Below are 24,526 nucleotides of genomic sequence, written 5' to 3' on the forward strand. Positions count from 1 at the left end.
TCTCAACATTTATTCCTGCCCAGACTTGATGAGATGCTCCCTGAACCACTCTTTTACAATTTGATGAATCCTGATATTGTCATCTTGGAATATGTCCATGACATCAGGGTAGAAATAACTCCATTGATGTAATAACCTGGTCATTCTATATATTCAGGTAGTCAGCTGACCAACTGCAGCAACCCCAGATCATAGCACTGCCCCCAAAGGCTTGTATTGTAGATACTAGGCATGATGGGTGCTCCTACATCACTTCCATTGGACAGTTCTTAACCCAGTTTTAGTAGTTTCTGATTGTGTATATTTGAGAACACATCCCTTATTATTCCCTAATGACACTCTTGCTAATATACTATAAAAACCACCAGGATTTCAAAAAGCAAGAAGGTAAAGTTAGAGACTTCCACTGTATAACTCCTGCAGTGATTAATATGTTTTCAGCTGGCAACACACTGAGGTCAGCTGACTACATGAATGTACTGAATGAGGAGGTTTTTCCATCAATGGAATCTTTCCTGAAGGTACAGTGTATAATAAGACATGAAAAGTGAAACAGTCTTGAAAATGTGCCTTGTTTAAAATAAGCAATAAATTATATCTGTAAGTAGCTTACTGTTTAAACTATTTTTATTACAAACAAAAGTATTTTAGGCACTGTAGACAACAGAGGTATTTTATAAGTGATTAACAGTGTTCCTTTATTTATAGTTTCCTAACACGGTTTCAGTCTTTAAATATTTCTAGATTCTTATCTCAGAACACATTTTGAAATTTGTTCTTTGTTGATTTTATCTCTGAGGGTTTCTATTTTATTTTGTCTGTGGTATAAAGTAAATACACTGCAGTGAGAAACCAGTGAAAAACCACCTGACAGCCGAGTTCCCAAATCACACATGTGAGTAACACGTGTAGCATATAACACCTGTTCTATGTAAATATTTAAATATGCTTAAACAAGAATTTCACTCGCACTTCATGCCAAGATGTAAAGACATATTAAGTAGTTATAGTTCCCATTTCTCTGCTACCAGACCCATTAATCTCACGAATGGCAAAGTCTGTTCTCACTATTCATACCGATGATACATTGTGTTAATACAATGGCCAATTAAAAACTATATTATAATATTTGTTATCAAAATTATACATTAGGTAACACAGCTGCAATATCATGATACAAACACACCGCATGCCCTGGCGGTGTGTGTTTTTATAGGCAGCAGCTGTTGTGTGCGATGTGTGTCACAGATGGGTTTGATATGAGTTAACAAACCAGCTATTGTACTTCACCCAGACTGAGCAACAGCATGATCTATTTCACATATTTTGACACAGAACGACTTGAAAGATGTGCAACAATCAGGAGCACAATGCCCTAGTGCCCTGATAATTCACATACACCCACACACACAGACACAGTAGAGATGAGTGCTGTAATGATCTGGTTTTCTCATTCTGATGAATTATGGAATAATATGAGAAAATCTGAGGTCATCTTTGGTTTCTAGTAGCTGTAGAAAATCACAAAATAAGCTGTCTGCAAAGTCGAGCCTATGGTTTGACAACGGGACGTGAGCAGCTTGTAAACTATTGTGCAAAATGGACCTTAGAAAAGTAGCACAAACTAAACAGCAGCACTTATGTTCTACAAGCCAGTGAATCTTCAAGGACCACGTTCCCTCCACTTCAGAGTCAGGAAATCAGTTTTGCAAGAATTTCCTGTCTTTCACTTTGTGGCTTTGCTCCAAAGTACAGTCAGCAAAAGATGAAAAACATGGATTCATGACACAGTGAGGACCTACATGGCCTCTTGAGAACTTCCTCATATCTTTCCTAAACACACACACACACACACATATACACACGGAAGAAGGGTTTACCATCGGTTAGCTAACAGGACCAGTAGATTTCTCAGAGGCCAGCCCGGATGTTGAGACAGTGTACACGGATCATAAACTCCAACAGTAACCTAAAAAAACCCAAACAAGGCGTGTTTACATTACCAAGGTAGGCGTGTGAGTACATAGACTGTTAGTTAATGGTAGGGATTAGCCACTAAAAACAACGGTACCTGTCTGACTAGAATCTAAGAAAAAACTAATTAATGCTGAATAAATTTAAAAGCAGCAAATAGTTTTAAAGATGGAAAGTGTTTAATACCTTCTTGGTATCAGTGAAGAATGTATCCCAATCCTCAAGTGGAGCCATCTCAACAATGTCATCTGTGTACTTCATCAGGAAGTAAGGAACTGCAGTGGTACCTCTTTTGATACACAGGCCATCGTAGACTTTTTGCAAGGCTGCAATCTGGGATAGACATAATGAGTAATATATTATATAATTTGCAAAATATAAAGCTTATACATACATAAATACACGTTTAAATGTGCCAGCGCTTAGGTGATCATTCCAGTTGCAGCTCATTCTTCATGTTAAATTATTTCCACTCTGTATTTCTTCTCATAGGCCAATTCTGCAGCAACATCATAGAGAAGTGCCTGCTCCACAAAGTACACAATATTCACACAATCCCTGTCCTTTTGAACAAAATACAAAATCTGGGTTTAGACTAGTACTGGTTTAGGAACTATGGGATGATTTTTTAAAACAATTCTCTGAATTGCCTGTTTCTGGCCTAAGTTCCCCTAATGATATGCTTCCTCATTTGAAAATGGAAAAATCTACAGGTCTTTCAGTCATTATTGCATGAATGCAACAAATATCTGTTACAACATGCTTTGTTCTTTGCAAATGGCATGGTGACCAGTCAACCTTATAAAAACTGCAGACTCTATTTGTACCTGTTTATTGCAGTCTCACTGATTAGTGGCATCATGCTGCTTTTAGAGAGAACTGTTTAAGAAAACTATTAAGAAATGTGACATGGCTGCCACAACTCATTCTTCTCAGGAAAGAGTCTTAGAAAAGAAGAAAATTAAAAGGAAATAGGAATAATTTACTTTTAGGCCAACACACGTCATAGAAAACTGCTGGAAATTTACAGTAAGTTAACAGTACTCTGATCATACAGTAAAAGCATCTTGACTGAGCATCAACACTTTGTATTTAGACATAATTTAAAAAGGAGGAAGAAGCAATGCACGTACAGTATAATTCCAAAGTGTACTTTCCCAATAACATTTAAAACGCCAACCTGTTTTGCTGAGAAAACATGTTCCAGGACAGAAGGCTGTTTGACAAGCTTGATCCCCTCTGGGAAACACAGTGCAGGGAAGCAGAACCAGTAATAGAAATGGTACTTCTTCAAATCCTGAGAAAAGATTATCAAAATTGGATGAGCAAAACAAACGAATGAAAAATAGAAATACAATTGACATTTTTTAATTTATGTATTCGCAAGAAATGTTTTGTACTCACAGCAAACGTCAGTAGAATAAATCTACAGAGGAGAAATGGGTCCTTCACTGCGGCCCCAGACTGTATGGCTTCCCATATCTACAAAACAGGGGAGAAAGACTGTACAATAAACAAATACTAACTTGTCTGTTCTGCAAAGATTCTCTACCAGATGTACATATGTAAATATTTGCATCTGTGGGTGTACCTCCTTAGCCACTTTCTCCAGCAGAGCCTTCTTATCAGTGGTCTTGAAGGCATCAAGTGTGTTGGTGTTATAGAGAGTTCCAACAGCTGGACAGCAATGGGCTGGAGAGGGACCAGCGCTAACAGCAAAAAATTATATAAGCTTCTATTAAAATTGTACAGACATACGACTGCATATATTTCTGTCTATTAATATTTGACACACAAATAGATAGTATTTTGATTTTTGTAGCTCAGTCTTTTTGTCTGCATTTGTATTGTCCTCTGTGCTATTAAAGAGTCAATACAGTAGCAGTCACAGAAGTTGAAAGGATTAAGATAATATTTGTGCAGGCAGTATATTAATTCATACTTACACATCGAATGCACTGTATTCCAAAGTCAGACGGGTGGGCAAACCTACTGGGTCACCTGTGAAATGACACAAAACACAAAAGTTTAACCATGTTTCAGGGTTTTTAGGTGATCTAGAGCAAACTGGCCCCCACTGTGTAACTGCTTTTAATGTGTGTATCACTGGTTAGTAAACATATTTTATACAATGTCTATACATTTATTTAATTGACAAAAAAGTGGAATAAACAACACAAGAGTTATATTATTATATTGATATCATTTACGTTTAGCAGACGCTTTTATCCAAAGCGACTAACAAAAGAGGTACAAGGCAGACAGGGTAAGTGTAGGGAGGTCTTGCCTAAGGACGCCTACTGGAGGTAGACCACAGCTGGGATTCTAACCCCAGTCTCCCACATGGCCGGGCAGCAATCTTACCGCTACACTATCCAGCCAATATCATCTGACCACAGTGCTCACCATTGTAGTAGTATCCTTTAATAGATTTGGGGCTCTCATCCAGTCTATAGTCATTGAGTTTCTTCTGAGTAAGCTGGTGCCAAAAGCCTGCCTCCAGAGCGCTGCTGAAGGGAGCAAACTGCAGCTTGAGGTCTGCAGCGGAGGATGCTGCTTCGCTGGTGTCAGATGCCATCACAACTTCACCGATAAGTCTGTGAAACTGTGAAATGAAACAGTTTCTGGCTTACAAAACACTTGAGGGCTCAATAATCTGTTACAGGTTACACACACAGAATGATATACATATTCATGTATTGTAATTTAACACAGCTAACACAAGCACACCACATACAAAACATTATAATATTTTATTAGCTGCTGAGCTGATGGATTCCAACAGTGCTGTTATACAAAATTTACAACCCAGTAAGATGAACATTCAGTCAGTTCACCAATCAATAAACACAACAGCAAGGGGACTTTTTTTAATTTTAGGACATATAATGATTAATTGATGGCTTGTTCAAGGTGAAAATACCAGTCACAGTTTTGCAAAGCAGCATCTTCAGCTGTTTTTCTGGCTTATCAACAAGACCCCAAAATATTCACCGTGCAACTGAATAAAACAGTGAAAAACAGGAAATCCCTACATTGGAGAAGTGAGAATAAGCTAATTAATTAGCAATTTAGCTTCATAAATAACTTAAACCATCAATAGATAGTCAATAAAGTTGCTGACAAATGTAATCAATTCATGAAGTCATCTTTCAGTCCTACACGTCTTTGGCTTAACTTCTCTTTACATTGGACACATTACAGGTATACCTGTGTTATTTACTTTAAGAGCTTCATAGATAAGCTACTGTAGGTTTTAATCCCATATTTACTTTTTCAGACATTTATTACTTGTCAAGTTACTGTGCAATAAACACAGAACACAAATTGATGGTAGCAACTTAAACAGTTTACAGAAAGCCGGCAACGTGTTTTCATACGACCAGCATTACTTAGAAAACAACTCACTAGAAGACTGTATAAATGTATTCCAAACCAGATAAATGACGGCGATGTTTAACAAACCAGAGACAGTTTTATGTGTGACATTTTATCAAGCTGAGGTTCGTTGACTTACCAGAAATCCTTACTTCCTGGTGAAGTTGATCATGTGATCGCGGGACTTGTCAACAAAGCAAAGCACTGTGGGTAAGTAGCCCTGTCCGGTTAGCTTAGCTGCTACTGGAAGGCTTTTCTGTTTTACGGTGCAAGCACCAATGAGTAAAATATAAAGAACCAAAACAGAAACAAGAAAACGCAAACGATGAAGCATGAGAACACTGACAAAAATCTGTAGGCACCGTTTTTTTTCATGTCGGAGTGAAGAATATGTAGTTAAAAGGCTGCAACAAGCCACCAGGAAGTAACGCTAACGTGTGTGTGCACTGTTAGCTTACTTTGTTATAGTCTTACCACCGCTTTTAGCAGGCTAATTTATGAACGGAGCGCGAATATATCAAGGCAGGTAAATGTTCACATTTCCAAAAATGTAATACAGGAGTTACAAGGTCATTTTCAACCGCAATCACCACCGGAAAATCAGAAATTGGCTCAATCTGTAAATCAGAGTGTGCGACAGTGAGTTAGGGACTGTCTAAAAACTCTACTACTACGAAAAAAACGTACGATATAGAGTTCAATATCAACATCAAGCAGGTAAAAATAAAATTTCTTTATATGACAGGTAAAAGTATATATTTTTGGATTATTGCTATTCTGAAAACTAAGAATAAAATGTGTTAAACTTATTTTGACTTAAGAATGCTCATGAATGTAGTTAGATTTCTATTGATTTAATTAAAAGTAAAAACAAACCATATGATGACAGTTATCTATCATAATTGTCTTTTTTCTATGTCATAGTAAGCCCAATAAGACATTTAAAAACACTATAAGTAGCAGTAAATTTAGTTTATTATTTGGGTTTGACAGGACCTGTGCTTTAATGAATAATTAAGTAGTTATTCAAAGAAAATTATCTGATCTACGAGTCTTTGGATCTTTCTATCTTTCTGGTCCCAGCTTGTGAGAATTTGATAATTTGAAAAAACATATTTGGACTTTTGTTTGGACATAATAAGCCATCCGGATATGTTTTTTCCTATTTAGTAAATTACATTTTATCGACCAAATGAATGTTTTTGTTTTTCTTCTTTTGGCTTATCCCATGGTCTGAGTCGCCACAGCAGATCCCGGTCCTCCCATTGATTTGGCCTCGGCTTTACCTTAGATGCCCTTTTGGATGCAGCCCTCTCAATTTTATACGGGGGTTACAACGAGCACCCAGAGTGAGAGGAAAACACAACTATAGCCATTAAGACTGAGGGCACAAAAATAAAATACAAGGACCAGCGATGAAGCACAAGCAGAACTGCTGAAAAACATCAAGGGAATACGTCGGCACAAATTGAATCTTGATACACAAGTTATTTAAGTTGAAAATCTCTGGTAATATATACTGTATAATTTGTTCAGAACAAAATTACATAAGTCAGTGGAAACCAAAATCATTAAGCATTGGAGGGCTGTATTAAAAATCACACTGAAAATGAAAGTGCAAATTTGTCCTTGGAGATCTACTTCCAGATCCCAGTCACCTGGTATTTCATGGGAGTCAGGGAACTGTTGGCTATGACATTGGTCCTGCCAAGCATGTGCCTCGCCTATCACATGTCCTCAGTGTGAAACCGCTCTCATCTGAGAAGAGTTTAGGGCAAGAATGGCAGACCTGCAACTTAGAGAGCTCTACTATATATTGTTGTCAAAAAGATGTCAAGGCAGTTAGTCATTGGCAGGCATGGCAAATGTCTGCCATGCTCTGTCACAGAAATTTGTTTCATACAGTACACAGCTATTTATAAACATCACATAAAAACATGTCAAGTGTGAATATCCTGTAATATCCACCTCAGAAGTCCATGAAAGCTACTATAAAAAGTTGTAGTAACAATTTGAGGAATCATGGCTCAATTAAACCAAACCCTCTTTGCAGAAAGCATAACAGTCTTGAGAATAAGTGGAAGAAAGACAAGGTACATGTGTCTTTCCAGATGTTGAGAGACAGTTGGCGTTTTTATCAGAGAAATGTGAAAGCTGCTAAACTATGTACTCTGTTCCTAAGGCTGCACATCCAACGTGTCTGGAGAACTCTGCTGAAATGTGCGAGAACTTTATGAGCTTATTTATTTACTAGATCTTCTCATTAGTCCATTCTATTGTCTATTGTCACATGCTCTGCTGTTTTTAACCAGTTTGAGCTCATCAGTCTTTTGGTGTCACTTCACTGGCTCCTGGTTTGTTTTTGTATTGATTTTAATATCCTTTTGTTTGTTTCTTTGTGGTCTCCCACCACAGTATCTGTCTTACCTTCTTCTGCCGTACACTCCATTATGCTCTCTTAGGTCAGATAGATAAATATCTTAAAACAAAGCAGAGCAGTTTCAACAAGCTCAACATTTAACATTAGCATGAACAACATCATGATGGCATGTCAGGCTGTACAATTGAGGACTTGAATGAGGACTTTATTTTAAGCAAACATAAAAACTTATCTATAAATAACTTTACATAACCAATAAATCAAAAACCACAAGATAATGAGCAACAACTTTTGTCCTTTTAATGAAAGAATGATGTGAGATGGAAAGTTTAAAGTTCCCTGAGCCAGTCACTGAAAGAAATTAATACCAACACTGAAGGTGATGATGTTATCATTTATTTTGTTGGAGCAGGGCAGACCTTCTTACAACACTAATAAGAGTTTGAATTACACTGTGTCAATGTTTGGTCAAGGAAAAAAAGATTCAGCTGTAGAGCTTGAGCCCTTATGTCTGCTGTGCTCTGTGCATGTTACAACATAGTGAAAGCAATAAAACATTTACAGCAGCCTTGTGAATTTCTTTGCCATAAAGTAAGATACTATAGTGTTATGATATATCTTTGAAGTAAACATGGCTGAAATAACATGCTAATGCCTTTTAAACAGCTACAACATGGTTTTGGAAGAAGCCACTTTTCTATATTCTTGTGACCTGAGGGATCTAAGGATAGATGATGCTGTATGTTGTCTTGACCATAAAGCTCTTTTAGCCATCATTTGTCATGTTTGGCTGCATAAAAAGTGACTTGACTGTAAAATGTTGATGGAGCTCGGTGGCTTTAATTAACAAATTTAAAAGCTACCAAGGTTTCGATTGCCAACTAACCAAAGCAGGCAACTTCCTGCCTTCCCCAGACCTCCAGGGTATCTAAAAAGTTTTCATAGGGCAGATGGTTTTTGGTAATTTGATGATTTACAGACTTGTGTGGGAAATTGGCACCCCTGAGGTTCAATAATACACTAAGTCCTGCATTCTAATGCTATCTCCTGGTATTTTTGGTAGCTGGGCCGTGTGTCTAGTCTAAACCTTTAATTATCTTTTTAAATTATGTTTATGCATATTCTTAAACAATTTGTGTTTAACTAAACACAAAATTACTGGCATAAGAAAACCTGAGGCCAGTCAGTGGTAGTGCCTTTGAGCTAAAGCTGCAATTTTAAGTTTACTGTGTGTGAAGTACGTAATGTCAACTTAGCTGCAACAGGGTCCCAAAATCAACTTTTTGCCCTGGGCCCTAAGACAAATTATTGTTTTTATAAATGATTATTATGTTGTTATATTTACACTCAGTGTGTGGCAGGCATTTACAGTGCTTACAAAAAGTATTCACCCCCTTGCACGTTTAATCCTTTTATTGACATTATAAATCAGTCATGGTGAATAAAAGTTTGACAAAAACATTTCAGAAAAAGACCTCATTAATGTCAAAGTGAAAACAAGTTTCTACAAAGTAATGTCAATCAAATAAAAATATGTAAGGTGAAATTAGTGTTTGCATTAATATTCACTCCCTTTAAAATGACTGACAGAATCATAAAGAAGTCCAAATATTTGGTGCTAGTAGTGACTTCTCTGAGGGAGTTTCAAGCTTGAGCAACAGAGACAGGAGTGACTGTACATACAACAACTGATGCCCGGGTTCTTCACCAATTAAAGCTTTATGAGAGATTGGCAAGGAGAAAACCACCATTGAAGAAAACTCATATTAAATCAATTAACTAAATTGAGTTCACCAATAACAATTTGAAAGACTCCACGGTCCAGTGAAAGAGGGTTCTTTGGTCTGATGAGACCAAAACTGTGCTTTTTGGCCATCAGACAAGACGCTGTGTTTGACGCACACAAAACATCACATCACCACAAACACACCATCCCCACTGTGAAACACGATGGTTGCAGCATCATGCTGTGGGGATGCTTCTTGGCAGCCGGCCCTGGAAGGCTTGTTAAGGTAGAGGGTAGAATGAATGTGGAAAAATATAGGACAATCCTGGAGGACCATCTTATTCACGTGGCAAGACAACTACGGCTTGGGAGAAGATTTGTTTTCCAGCAAGACAATGAACCGAAGCATACAGCGAAAGCTGCACAGAAATGGTTTACAGACAACAAGGTGAATGTTCTGGAGTGACCGAGTCAAAGCCCTGACGTCAATCCAATAGAGAATTTGTGGATGGACTTGAAAAGGACTGTTCACACCCGATCCCCATGCAACCTGACAGAGCTTGAGCTATTTTGCAAAGAAGAATGGCATAAAAGTCCAGTGTCCAGATGTGCAAGCCTATATCAATAACAGGATGAAACATCCAAGGGGGTGAATACTTTTTGTAGGCTGTACTATATAGCTAAAACTAATTCAGTGTACACCTCTAAATTAATTATCCTTCCACTATCCTAACTGTTTTTGCTGTTAAGGGTTAAAGGCGTGATGAAATCTGTTACCAGTCTATCACAGGGCTGACATATGGAGACCAGCCATCATTCACACCTACAGTATGGGCATTTTAGAGTCACAAATTAACCCTTTAAACCGTAAACCTAACTGCATGTCTTTGGATTATAGGTGGTGTCATGAGTACCCAAAGAAAACCCACTAACCGCAGGGAAAACATGCAAACTCCCCACCTGCTGTTGGAACCCAGCTGTGAGGAAACACTGCCACACACACCCCAAAACCTGCAATAAAGTTAAACCAACTCCTTCCTGCAACAGTTTTATCAAAAACTGAACACAATGATCTTAACAAGGAATTTATTTAGAACTCTTGTGTTAGACTTGATTAGTTTTAGCCAGATTTACCTTATAAATTAACAAACATGCACAATTAAGTAAATTAAAACATAAATAGTAGGTCCATTTAATGGCCTCATGTTGTTTGGCACTGTTGAAAAGTGAGTACTGTCTTGACAGACAAGCTGTTATTACCAAAAAGAATCTTTATCAAAACTATGAAGTGGTCATTAAAATGCCTTATCAAGACCTTTGCTCTCTGTTGCCAGTAATAAAACTCTGAGTGACTCAAATGAGGCCGGATGGCAACTAGAGTTTATTGGTAAGTGTCCAAATAAAAAAATAAAAAATAAAAAAACACACGAAGCAGAAGAAGTTCAGTGGCCTCTGACTATGAGCAGTGTCACAATGGGACAGAAGATGCGTAAATATCCCGGTATTTGTGTCTTATTAGCTTTCATTTGTGGATAAATAAAAAATAACTTGTAAAACTAAACTGAATACTAGCCTGACATTGACCCCATTTAACAGACAGAGATGTACTCAGTGCAATCACACACATGCTTCATCACATCGTCACCTCTTCCAGACCAGTTCCGCCTCCCCCTGATTTGTTTGATTGGCTAAGTAGTGACTCACAAACCGCCTGTGAACACTGCGCACAGAAAATGCTATGAGTTTCTCTATATCCTATTGAAACATGGCACTCTAATCTATCGCAACCCCATTTTAAACACCGTAATCCACACATTAAAAATGGAAGTAATGGGGCTCTGACATGTGAAAAATACAATTTATTGAATATGACAAACTGTTTTAGAAAACCTGAATGCACTGTTTGAATTGTTAGAATATTAAAATGTTAATTGTGACACCATTTGACTTTGCTTGTGCAGCAGCATTGCAGACATAGCCTTTTCTAGCTGGAGACATAATTGTGCTGTGATGCTTTGTCCCCAGAGTCTGACGGATGCCCTTTGTATGTTCCAAATATTTAATCAATACAAATGCATTTCGCAAACTCTCTAATTTTTGATTGCTTTTCCACAGCATTATGAAATAATATTTGGTTCTCTTTGGCTAATGACATAAAAAGAAAAGCTACATCACATCATAAAATAGATGGCTGTAAAAAGCTTACCAATCAGTGCCTAACAGACAGTGCTGCAAGACGAAAAACAAAATTCTTCTGCAAATTGATGAAAATATTGAAGTGGTTCCCATGCAGTGTACTATTTTTGTTGACAGTGTAAAACCATGTAATTCAGAGATCCAATATTTAGACAATGCATACAGTATGTGTATAGTTATAAATGAATGTGATCTGTTGTCGTCGTAGTTCTGGATCTTTTACTTCCTCATGTTCTAACTATGACACTGAAGAGATGAGGAACCACAAACAGATAAAAAAACACGAGAACATTTCTGTAGGTTTATACAGCAGTTAAGACGATTAAAGACACAATTAAATCATTTTCCGTTGCATTTTTAGAAAATCTAAAATGAAGGGACAGTGGAATAGATTGTGAACTAACCCATCCCGGGGGGAGCAGCTCACTAGACACTAGACTTTTATGTTTGTTCTGGACCGACATTAGACAGCTAATGGAGAACAAGTAATGTCCCATTTTCTGTTTTAATTGCAAAACAATGTCACAAACAACAAAAAAACATGTGCCAGGTGTAAATATTTAAATATTTTATATCAGCATCATGTTACTGTACATGTATGGTACATAACATAAACACATTTACAAACACATTTTGGACATACCTCATTATTCTGGACCACAGCCATTACCAACACTACATTGTGCTTCTGTTTCCAAGAGTGACAGATCACATTCTTTTGAGTTTAAAGACCTCTGGGTCTGTTTGTTATCATTAGCATAACATAAATAAATGTAGTTTCAGACATTATTTTCAGTTATTGTCACCGTACTCACAGGAGGCTGAGTACAAAGTGCAAATAATTACAGAAATAAGACCGAACAGAACAGGAAGTCAAAATACATCTACAGTTCTACTGTATGTACACTTGCCTATAAGGGCGTCTTAGAAGTGGAGTTGATGGAGCTGGTTCACTTAGACACATGACTTTGTTCTTTTTCTATGCTCTTCCTTTTTTCCCCCCATGAATCTGTCACAAACGTATGTTCAGAATATTCTTGAAAACTCGTTTAAAGTTCCCATTGCAGAGCGGGTATATAAAAGGATTGAGAGTGGAATTGATGTAACCTAACCATATGGTGAACATGTGAAGGTCATGGTGCACACACTCTGGGCAGAACGCCATGACCATGAACGCTATGAAGTACGGTATCCAACACAACAAAAAAGCAGCAATTATGAAGCCTAACTGCTTCGCTGCTTTGTGCTCTTTATGGATCCTCAAGCTCTGTATTCGCTGACGTGATTGGTCAATAAACCGTTGCCACGTCTGTTTCAGAGTCACTGGATTAGCTGGGTCTAATTTGGCTTGTTCAGCCCCCTCATCAGTCCAGGGCAGGGCACCACCGAGGTCATAGTTGTTGTAGAGCACAGATGTGTATCTCTGCACATCAGAAACCTGACCGATGTCACAAACTCCGCTGACTGAGTTTGGCACTGTGACGTGACATTCATTTAAAGATGCCTGGAGTTTGTTCTCATTATTCCCCTCTGAGCAAACCACGTCCTGGGGCACGGAGGGTCGACTCAGAGGGGTCTCAGTGTCTGGCTGCTTCTCCCCAGGAGACAAGGAGCACATTTTGGACTTTTGTGCAATTCTGAGTCGTTTTGTAGTCATGTCAAGCAAAGATATCTGTGGGCACTTTACACCTATTTTTCTATGAGCTCTTAATGGAGCAGTTTTGGTTTTACCCGCGTCCTCAAGGGAATACACCTGATCAAGAGTATTCTGGTCCAGCAGGCGTTGTTTTTTAGATAGTTTGGCCGGAACCTCCGGTTCCTTCTTGGGTGATTTGGAGTCATTGTTCTTAGGCATTTGAGCATTTCGTGCATTCTCATTTTCCCCAAATGAATCGGTTGGATGAATGATTCTCTCTCTGTCCCGCAGGTGTTGCCTTACTGCCAAGTAGATGTGCACATAAAACCACATCATCAAAATAGAAGGTACATAGAAATTGAAGACTGCGGTAATGACCTTAAACCATGTGACAAAGCGGAAATCCGTGTCACACTTGTTCTCCTCCTCCGGTTTAAGTTCTACGTGTGTGAAGGACCTCCATCCTAAAATAGGAATAATCCATGTCATCGACAGCAGCCAGGCTCCACAAATCATCACACTGGCTTGCCCCCGTGTTCGATATTTCAGATACTTCAGCGGTTGTCTGACAGAGCGGTAGCGATCCAAACAAAGGATAAACAAGCTGAAAATTGAAGCTGTGCTCGCCACATAGTCCATAATAAGCCAGAATTGGCATACAGCCCGGCCCAGCTTCCATTCATCCTCCAGAAGGTACATCAGGTTCAGAGGCATAACTGTAGCCCCAACAATTAGATCTGCCACCGACAGGCTGACGATGTAGAGGTTTCCGACAGTGTGGAGGCTCTTCTCCTTCTTGACGGCATAGAGAACAAGCAGGTTCATTATAATGGTGAGGAGCGAAAGGAGCCCCAGGAAGACGCCGAGCAGGGCAGTGTGGAAGTGGTCATGGAGGGTGTGATTGCTCCTCAGTGTGTCGCCATCGAGGAGGCCGCTCCAGTTGTTGTTGCTGTAATTCACATAGCTGTCGGCGTTGAGGTGTAGAGGGTCTGTGGAAAGTGACAGACTGGATTCCATCATGTTAGCCGAGATGGTCACCTCTAGATCCAGTCACATTGTGGACAGCTGCTGGCCACTGTTTCTTCAACTCTCAGTCAAAGCATGTTCAACCAGAAGGTTTTAATCAGCCTGCCTTCACGGGGATAAAAGTTGACTTAGTTTAGGTCCAATGCTTACAGTTTAAAAAAAGTATTCCTCAACCAATGTGGCCTTGATCCATTGTCCATTTGGCTTTACACCTGGAACACAAAGAACATTACATATCAGGCCAGGCTGCTGTCACAAAAGGTTTTTTCATTCATTTTCAAGGGAGAATGTTTTAAATTTGAGTTTGTGTATGTACAAGCATGATTTTGTTACAGTTCGGACAGGAGGTTTGGTATAAAATCTAGTCATGATCCAGTAGGTAACTTACACAAGGACAATGTGGAAACCTGAAACTAATAGTGCGAGCGTGTGAGAGTGGAGTCTTCACTGAAGTATGAGACTTATTGTGTCCAGCTGTTGAATGTTAGAAACCAAAAATATTTGCATATTCAGAGACAGAGTCAGAATTTTATAATTAAAACATGTAGATGTAACATATTAGAATAGATTGGTGGGAGAGAAACAACAGCAGATGTGAGACCCCATGCAAATAACTCGACATTTGTGTGATTTATTGTATTTTTTGGTTTAGATGTACAGTTTTAATAGACTAAAATATCTCTTGCTCTTTCTTTTTCACTGTCCAGCTGGCTTTCCTTAACACTCACACACGGGGAGGGTGAACGACACAGCAGTACTAAGTGTGATGAGATGAAAAGAGGCTAGAATATGCTGTCGGTGTTGTACGATGGAATCTAGGTCTTAGTATGTTTAAAACCCTGTGACACCACGTATGAATCTGCAAAGCGCAGCACGTCATCTCATACTAAATCATTACAATATTCTGCAAATCAATTATCAGGAATCTGGGATATCGATTTTTAAGAGAGCAGACTTATAAACCTGTTACCATGGAGGCAGGTGGGCGTTTCTGGACATAGCATGTGCCGACTCGTATTTCTGTGATTAATTTGTGAATTTAAGCACGTCATTTGCCTTTTTTAGTAAGTATAGAGCATTACGCAGGTGTTTTCATTCAACAACAGAGAATTAGCATAAAGTAAGTGTTATTTTGCAAATACAAACATGAAACCCCACTCACATTCAATCAACAACAAAAACAGGAGATAATGTTGAAGCCACTAAGAATGAACATGTTAATGTTCTTCTATTTATCTTTTTTGTCTGTGTATATCTGCATCTGCCTACTCACTGATGACACACACAGAAGGGGGAAAGTAAAAAAAAAATCAACATTAAGCTCGCAGAGGTTTAGTCACAGGCGAAGTGGGGGATGAAAGGTTTTCAGTGGAGCATCCTTAGAATGATTCGGTGTAACTGTCAACATGGTTTTATGACACTACATATTAATTATCTCCAGAATAAATGAATATCTACTGTAAACCTGGAGGACTGAAAGTATTAGAAACGTTAATGAACCACTACTGGATGCTGTATGTTGCATGTCAAGTGTCCATCCAGAGGATTTGTCAGCATCGTGCCAACTTCACAACTTCAGGCTGAGAGTAATTTAAACAAGTGGATCTCTGCTCTGACAGGTGCATAGTACTGATGGTGACATAAAGGTGCTGATGTGGGAAACTAAAACACACCTGTATGTACTTTAATAACATGCTGCCCCTTTTTATTTGAGCTTCACATGTGAAACCATCCAGTTCAGAAACATTTAATATGTGATTTGGCTTAAAATGTGTTGCTGTAAACAGTTTTTTTCCCCCCTGGTTATAGTCTTTCTCTTGTTTAGACAATAACTGCCTCCACAACACAAATATTTAGGGAACCTTATGACTCACTGTATTAAAGTATAACGTGAAGGAGAGACGGGGGAGCATCGCCGTGTTTTCTGCGTTCAGCAGGATGTCATGTAAACACTAATTGTTCAATACGGGATGAAATAGGATTATCCATAATGACCGATGCTTATCTGATTTTACAACTAAAATAACACAGATTAATCCACATATTTTGCCCTTGCTGAGACCCGATGCCTATCCATCCACATGAATAATGGCTCTCACGCGCAAATACTACAAGTCGACGCGCAGAGAACCACCTGTGGATCCGCAGGCGATTACGCACGAAATCCTTCAGGATTTGTTTTAGATGAGACTCTGTCGACAAACTCATTTTACATGTTCTTACCATCAGCTGGACGGCGATGTGGCTTTGGCCAGTTCACACGAAAAGTTGAGCAAATGAAAAAGTTGATGAGTTGTTGCAGCCTAGAGACACATGAGCAGGAATAGAGGACGAATCCAAACTCACCACTGGATGTGAATCCCCAGCAAAAGTCCGTTTTAATTCAAGCTTGTATTCCGTGTGACAATCAGGAACCGAGTGGAGGACAGAGGTTAGGAATTGCAAAGAAAAAAAAAAATCTTCCTCCCTCCCCTCTTATCTCTGTGCAGCTCCCTCTCTGCCTCTCTGGGCTGAATACAGACTTTGGAGTTCACATGGCATCCTGAAGAATTACAGCCATAAAAAAATTACCTTATTACTGGAAATGGTTTTCACTTAGTGCAGTGGCGCATTGTGATTCGCGGTGCAGTGATTCAGTGTGTATGATGATTCACTGTACAGTAACACGCACATTGTGAGCAAGAGCTTCCTCCAAGAGATGAAATGTGGACATCACTGTCATGGAAAAAGATATGAGAGTCCAGGGCTGTGCAGCACTCTATAAAACATATCTGTTATTTGTTGAAAATCTTTGACAACTGAGCCGTCTTCTCCAAATTCAGCATCAGAGACAAATGAAGATGGGAGCACTATTGTTAGTGAAAGAGCCCAGGCACAGCAGTAACAAGGGACCATGGAAACATCATGGTATCCTCCAATCACAACACACAAGCTAGAATGATGAAACAAACTGTGCAATGTACCAATGTACCAATACTACTGTTCCCTGCCTTCTTGCAAAAGTAGAGGGCACAGAGCTTTTACTGACTCCTGCAGTGTCAACGTGGTGTGAACAGGTCCACACAGCAAGCCAAATATTAAAACATGAAGTAAAACTGGAACTTTGCTGAACTGGTTTTTAGAAGTCTTCTCAATTCACTTTATTCTTCATCTGGGAGCGAGCCTTTCCAGCTCCTTCGCTTCACCAGCTGTTAGCTTTGACTTGGGTGTACGCCACCAGTCTGTTTTGGACAAGTCATGTCTCATATTTTATTTGTAAGTCGTGAACCAGATGCGTTTTCTTGGTAACAATTCAAGGCAGCAGACGGCAACAAAAGTGTTGGTTTTTAAAAATAACAATGCTCATTTAATGTGTCATGGTAGCAATGTCACACTAGTTCACTGAAAGTGAAAGTGTGTTGTTCTATAAAACAGTAAATTAGTTCATTTACACTAAAATAAATGTTTATTTAATGTTTATTTAATGTTTTTTTTAATGCGAAGCCTCAGACACTGCTCGAACAAAAAGCTGCTATGTCCCCATGACTTTAACATGTTACAGATCAAATGGCTCTAGAGCTGCTGTGTGACCATAGAGCCGTCAGAAGACGTGATGTCTGAATTTACAGCATATGGCATTTTTCAACTACAAAATACATTTTAATGCTCTCTAACTATGTGAGCACTTCAAGGCACCAGGTTACACACGAGCAGAGCACTGTGGAAACTACAAAACGTGTTTGGTAATATTCAGCGCTTCCCACAGCAGTGTGGTAATTATCCTGCTAAAGTACTTCTGCACAGTAGTCTGGGATTAATCTTTGACACTTTTGGGGCCATTGTGAAAGGTTACTTGGCCACATGGAAGTGCAATTTGTGTGTTTGTGTGAGACCCAGTGTCAGCACGACCACTGCAGATGAAAGTTCATGGGTCGGAAATGCATTTTTCAGATATTCCACACACAGGGCATGTTGTAATGTGTGTTTATTATAATAACATTTTACATATTTTGTTTGAGTGTGATAGTGTCATGAAGGCTAACAACCAGAATCATCCTGCTTCCTTCTGGGTGCCTGAACTAGGTTACAGTGTCTTGCTGTTAAGAAATACAGACTTCAGACAATAAAAAGTTTGGCATAATAGTGCCACAACAAAAGTCAGAGAGTTCCTATAATACTGTGGTCTGTCGTTTAGTAAAACCCACTAAGTGTAGTATTTGAAAATTGTGCAGAGCAATAAGAAGGCTGGGAGCAGCTGTGGTTTGTCATAATTCTGTCATAGCCTATTAGTTTGAGAACACACTTAATTATTCTATTACCTTGAGATAACAGATGATGGGGTTTGCTGAGCTATTCCTGACGATGGCCAATGTGTAAAAAACTCTGTAGGATGTAGGATGGCTGAAGCAAATTTTAATTTCAGGTTAAGAATACTTGAATAAAGATGTATTTATATGTGATATATTCACAATAGCTCTCTTGATATTGATGTTTTGTACCTGTATATTGTTTACACTGGAAATGACATCACAACAGTTAAAAATTAGCCAACTCGCTGGCACCGGCTCTTTTACAGCGATGCTGTCCATAAAAAATGTTATAATTAAATTATGTTACTTCGATATGGGATTCGACATTGCAGCCATTTCACATTGACACAGGTGTTTTCCACTGTCCTGGCCTGGACACACCTTTCCCCCGGGACTGTCTGGGTAAATGCAGACACTACTTTATTGACAGCTTCATCCTCACCTGTTTAGTTTCTGTTGCACATGTTCCAGTGAGACAAATGACTTTTTCTGGAGCCTAGAGTATGTCGACCTTAGCTCCTAACGTCTGACATCACTCTACCCAACCTATGCCTTGGAGGAGGTCAAAATCAGTCAGAATAACAGCCTCTCTACACATGTCACCAGCACTACAGTGGCAGCTGTGAGTCTGCCATTAACCAGCCACAGACTAAAACCGTTAAAAGTGGTTCTGGGTCACTGTTATGTGCATAAAGTGTGTGTGAAGTGTGAAGAGTTACACAGCCAGAGTAGACAGCTGCAGTGATTACATAAACTGGAAACACAGCTGTTGTATGATGGAAAAGCACAGTTGAAAGATGCCCAGTGAGGACAGAGTACAAACACTAAAAACACACTCGTGCACAGTTGTGCGGGACCTTTAATTCATCAGGTATTTTTTTCTATTACACCTGCCTCTGCTCTAGCTGGAGATGCACCAACAAGCACTGGAGATAATGGATATAGTGTTGTTTGAAGATAGTGACCTGGTGTGTGTGTGTTTCTGTGTGTGTACGACGATCATGGACAAAATAAGACAATGAGAAAAAATAGTAATCTAAACTGAAACATTTGTCTCACAGGAGCAGTCGAGAGGTCCTTATAACACAGAGATTTACACATTTTGAACTCCTCCGCAGCTCTGATAACATCTCTTGTATCAGTAAATACCTTTGAGGTAGATCTGGAGAAGCTTTGCTTGAATGTACTCATGCAAACAGGAAGCAAGCCATTGTTTACAACCACCCCGAACACTCAGCTTGGTCCCTCTGGACAAAGATTGAAACATTATTAGTTTAGTTTTGAATTAGTTTTTATGAGGACAATACAGGGCCGAAAGGACAACAGAAATGCAGCAAGAGGTTAAATGAGTCACCGGGCATTTTATGTGGGTCGATCATTATTTATATTTCATAATCCATATAACTTCTGTGTTAAACGGAGTCATCATGACGCTATACTGCACAACTGTGCATTCATAAAGATTTAAGCTGACAGACTGTGATATAATGTGCAGTAGTGTGTAGGGGGTTTTTATTTCTTCTCCACTGCTGTGTTTGAGTAATCAGATTTCTTCTGTGTGTGTGTGTGTGTGTGTGTGTGTACCTGTTTGGAGTATCGATGCAAAGGGCGCAGTGAAAACGTGTGTATTCTAATTTGTGTGTGAATTAGTGCGTCAGTGCTCTTCCTAATTACGTTAGGGTCAGTCTGTACTATGGGAGATCATTAAGACCCGCAATTACTCATTGTGGCGAAAGAAACAGGCCGGTTACAGTGCGTTGTTGTGTGGACTCATTTTACCTGTCAGATTAGGCCAGATGCCTCTAATGGGCATCAATCACTGATCAACAATATAAGATTTGCTATTTAAGGTACTGAGTTCCCTAAATTAACTATTCTAAATGATATTATTTAAATCAGACTATTCTGTACCAGACAAAAAAACAATATTACTCCCTCGCCATAGCAACACCAGAAAAGCTGTGCAGCCATGTGTTTTGTAGGTCAACAGTGACATCTGCTGGTAAATGTTGTACCTGCACACAGCAATGCAGCAGTCATCTTGTGTGTTGCACTATGTGAGGTATTTCATATTAAAGAATTTTGGAATCAGCATAACCTTCAGCAGAGCCTTTGTAAACATAAGACCAGTCGGATAATCTCCACTATCAATCTCACTTGCCGGTAGGTCTGTGAAGCAGCAAGAGGAGAAAAGCTCCAGCTAATCTCTGTCCACATGTGGGATTTACTCTGCTGTTAGCACTGGGAGTTGACTTTGCAACCTTTTGTTCAGCCTCTATAAACAAACCCAACAAATGTCAACACAGTAAAGGTGAATCCTAAAAACAACAGTGAAGGAGACTCCAGAATACCAAGTATTACATTCAGACAGTGGGATGTTTTAGTCATTTTACAATGTACAGTAGAAGAGGGGCGGCTAATCTTCATTTATGACTTTTGATTCTTCTCCTTTTATCTCATTCCCATCCTGTAATAATCATTCACTCCTCCTCATAGATTCTTCCCTAACTTCTAACTTTCTCTGCAGCTGCTCTGCCCAGCACCAATTTCCAGTGAAAATATAGACACAGCATCGTGGCACAGTGGCGCAGGAAGGGCTCAGATTCTGTGCAGCTGTGTGCCGTTTGGTTTTCAGTCGTCCATGAACCAAAGGAGCGGTGGCCTGGCTCCCGGCTTCCTCTGACAGCATTGTGAAGCCAGAAGTAGCCTCAACATGCTGCTTCCTGTAAAACTGTTAAAACAGGGAATGAACCTCCTGATTATTGTTGCATTATTAATTATTTTGATTGTCAAATGTACAAAGAAACAAAAACAAAATTGCACCCAAGAATAATACATTTTCAAGCTGCAGCAGATTAATTATCTTGTGACTAATTGATAGATCGACCAATCATTTTTACTCCAATATGACTATGACATGATACTTATGCGGTAGCTTAATTTTTCATGATGTATCATATTTCATGATATATATTATATTCACATATTATATTGTGAATAAACAATTTGAGGAGTAAATTATAGTAATATAAGCTGCCAGGTGTCTGTAGTGGAGTAAAAAGTACTGTACTGTATCCGTCTGTGCTTGTGTTTGAACCATGAAGAACAAGTAAAGGATAAAAGCATGTCCTTCTGAGGTGCCCTTGAGCAAAACACGTAATCCTACCACATCAAGTAATTGCACTGACTGCGTTGCCAGGCAGCATGAAAAAAATAAAAAAATAAAAATAAACTGCATTAACAGGTAATTTCAGCTCTTGTTAATGTTTTTTCGATGACACATTTCTTTAATGCAGAAACTATAATTCTTCACATCACTTAAATTGTTTTTTTAATTGAAATGTGTAGGATGAATGCGGCTGTTTCCAAAACGAGTACGAAGTGATTACAAAACACATTCTCTGACACATCGCATCAGCCAGACAATTTGAATAAGGTCATCAATTTGCCTTCCAGTGGACTTGATTTCAACATTTTGTCGGCACGTCAGCATTTTTCAAGCCACACTGCATCTGATAAGTGCCTTTGTCAGGAAGCGTATCAGAGCCCTCTTCGGCAGCAGTCTTTTTGCCGTTGTTGAGGCGAGGCGACTGGCATTAACTAGAATGACAGAGGCCCACTTCATACGCCCTCTACATCATCTTCACTTTCCTTTTTATAAACCTCTCATCAGCCTTCCTCTCCCTCCTTCTCTCCCTCTCCCACCCAGTCTCTCTTAAATCCCTCTTCTCTCCTCTCTTCCACTTAATTTTCTCCAATTTACTCCGCTTCCCCCACCTCCTCTCTTCTCCCTGCCTTCCTCCATCCCTCGGTCTCTTGGGCATTGTGCAGTCACATAGTCAGGCATGTGAGGTGAAGGACTTATGTAATCTGCTCTCTCCATATAGTCGCTTTATATGTCTTTCTCTCTGGAGTGGTGCTAATTTGACAATGGAGCGGAGGCTATACAAGTCAAATTCACCTCTTGTCTTCATGTGGTGGAATCCTATTGTAAATAAATTTGCAGTCTATTATGCACACAGCTGGATATGCTGTGATCTTGTTTGTCAAACTAATCAGCTGCCTATTACCTTTAACAGGTTTTTCTTAATCAATGACTTTTAATTGACTTCAACAAATATGCTCTATATCTAAATAATAGAATAATATTAATGCTGACATACATATCCTGGGTCTCATATCCTGGGTTGTGTTATAAATACTGATGAGCAGAAAATTAAGTTTCCCAGTTGAAATTTCTTCTCTACCAAACACGCCATAATCTCTATCCTCCCTGACTAAGCAGAAATAGTGAGGTGTTGGTAGAGTGGATAATTCTACCCCAGTAAATAGCCAGCAATGTGAAGGTAGGCAATGTTCAGTCAAATCTGTCTCATAGATAGCCGAGAGTGTCGTTCCTGCAGACTCGTGCAACTGTATCCATCCTGAAATTCAATTTAAATTCCTTCCAGTCATACCTCAGAAAAACCCGGTCTAAATGATAACCAGCTGACTTCAGGTATTTCTGCACATATTCCCAAACAGAGACTTAGTTGATGAATAATTTAAATAAACACGTGAAATAGTTTGCAATTACTTCACACATTTGTGCAAGAGGCTTATTTTTAAGATTGCTAGTATCTAAGGTTAATTACATTAACACCAAATGTGATGGGGATGTTAAATTTAAATCTTGAATATGATCAAAAACCAAGATAAGGTCCAAACTTTAATGAGTTTTTTATGTTTGGTTATTTTTTTTAAAAATGATCTGTTATTCATTCGAGTAGTGATGGTATAACGTTAAAGTTCCTGACTGATGTTCATGTATTTTTCTATGTCCTGTCTGCATTTATGTGCAAAGATGAAGCATCATGTTGGCAAAAATCTACTGAGCATCTGTCTCAGATCTCATTATCTGTACCAGACATTGCGCACAAATGTGTCTGCGAATGTGTGTGTGTGTCTGTGGGTGCCCGGGTGGTGGATTGACTTGAACCCAGGGGCAGTCCTGGAACAGACAGAGTCACTCATCTGTTTCTAATGAAGAATAATGCACTGCACTGAACAGAGACAAAAGCCTTGTCCTCACACACACACACACACACACACACACACACACACACACACACACACACACACACACACACACATTCACGCATGCATGCAGACATATACATATTTCTTATGTATTGTATACAGATACATATGCAACACATTCCCATCAGGGCACACAGCAAGATCCTGCAAGTCCCATTAGCAGCCTGGGCTTTAATAGCTCACCCACAGAGTCACACACACAATCACATCTTTAGCTGCACTGTTGCACATTTTGAAATCCTCTCAACATATTTAAAAACACAAAACACAACAGTTAAGTAAGTCCTCATATTTGGCTGCAGCTGATTACTATAAAAACAAAAATGAAAAACTTGTAGAAATGGGGAAAGGTGCTGTCGAAGCCTCCTGTGACGTGTTCCCTTCTATCCAATCAGGGAATAACAAGAATTTCTACTTAAATAGATCTGTAAAATTCTTATTTATTGTAATGTTTTGACAACAACTACCTAAAGGGTTGTGTTGAGCGTGGTTAAGCTTACAGAGCGAAGCAGAGCTGCTGGACAGAACAGAGGTGATGAGCAGTAGCTTTTGCATATTGTAGCTTTAATGTCTTTGAGTGAAATAAGAGATGAGAGAGGGCTCCGCAGAGCTAAACATACTTTTAATGCTCTGCAGAAACTTCACCTCTGTGAACTACATTAAAGAAAAGTTACAGCAGGTTACTGCAATGTCAAACATTTAGAAACATAAACCTGTATCATATCGTTTAATGACATGAGTTTAATGATAACACATCAGGGTATAGCCTAGTGAAGAATTGTTTGCTGGATATTGTCTTCATTGATTAAGATATGTATCCTTCATCATATACACATACACAT

General features: G+C 39.0%; 2 protein-coding genes across 2 annotated transcripts in view; both read right to left on the reverse strand.

Annotated features, from left to right (window-relative positions):
- atg7 (ATG7 autophagy related 7 homolog (S. cerevisiae)) overlaps positions 1–6,064 on the reverse strand; it is a 49,183-nt gene extending 43,119 nt beyond the window's left edge. Inside the window, 8 exon segments of the mRNA XM_026348640.1 lie at positions 1,881–1,969; positions 2,161–2,307; positions 3,155–3,271; positions 3,379–3,456; positions 3,566–3,683; positions 3,921–3,975; positions 4,381–4,579; positions 5,492–6,064. Of these exon segments, the coding sequence (XP_026204425.1) occupies positions 1,881–1,969; positions 2,161–2,307; positions 3,155–3,271; positions 3,379–3,456; positions 3,566–3,683; positions 3,921–3,975; positions 4,381–4,552 (776 nt within the window). The 5' untranslated portion in view covers positions 4,553–4,579; positions 5,492–6,064.
- Positions 6,065–12,308: 6,244 nt separating this feature from the next.
- On the reverse strand, positions 12,309–14,487 carry hrh1 (histamine receptor H1). Its single transcript, XM_026348989.1, has one exon. The coding sequence runs from the start codon at positions 14,308–14,310 to the stop codon at positions 12,667–12,669; it is 1,644 nt and encodes a 547-aa protein (XP_026204774.1). The 5' UTR covers positions 14,311–14,487; the 3' UTR covers positions 12,309–12,666.
- Between the last annotated feature and the right edge of the window lie 10,039 nt (positions 14,488–24,526).

This window comes from Anabas testudineus, chromosome 5 (genome assembly GCF_900324465.2).
Source record: "Anabas testudineus chromosome 5, fAnaTes1.2, whole genome shotgun sequence".
Classification (NCBI taxonomy): domain Eukaryota; kingdom Metazoa; phylum Chordata; class Actinopteri; order Anabantiformes; family Anabantidae; genus Anabas; species Anabas testudineus.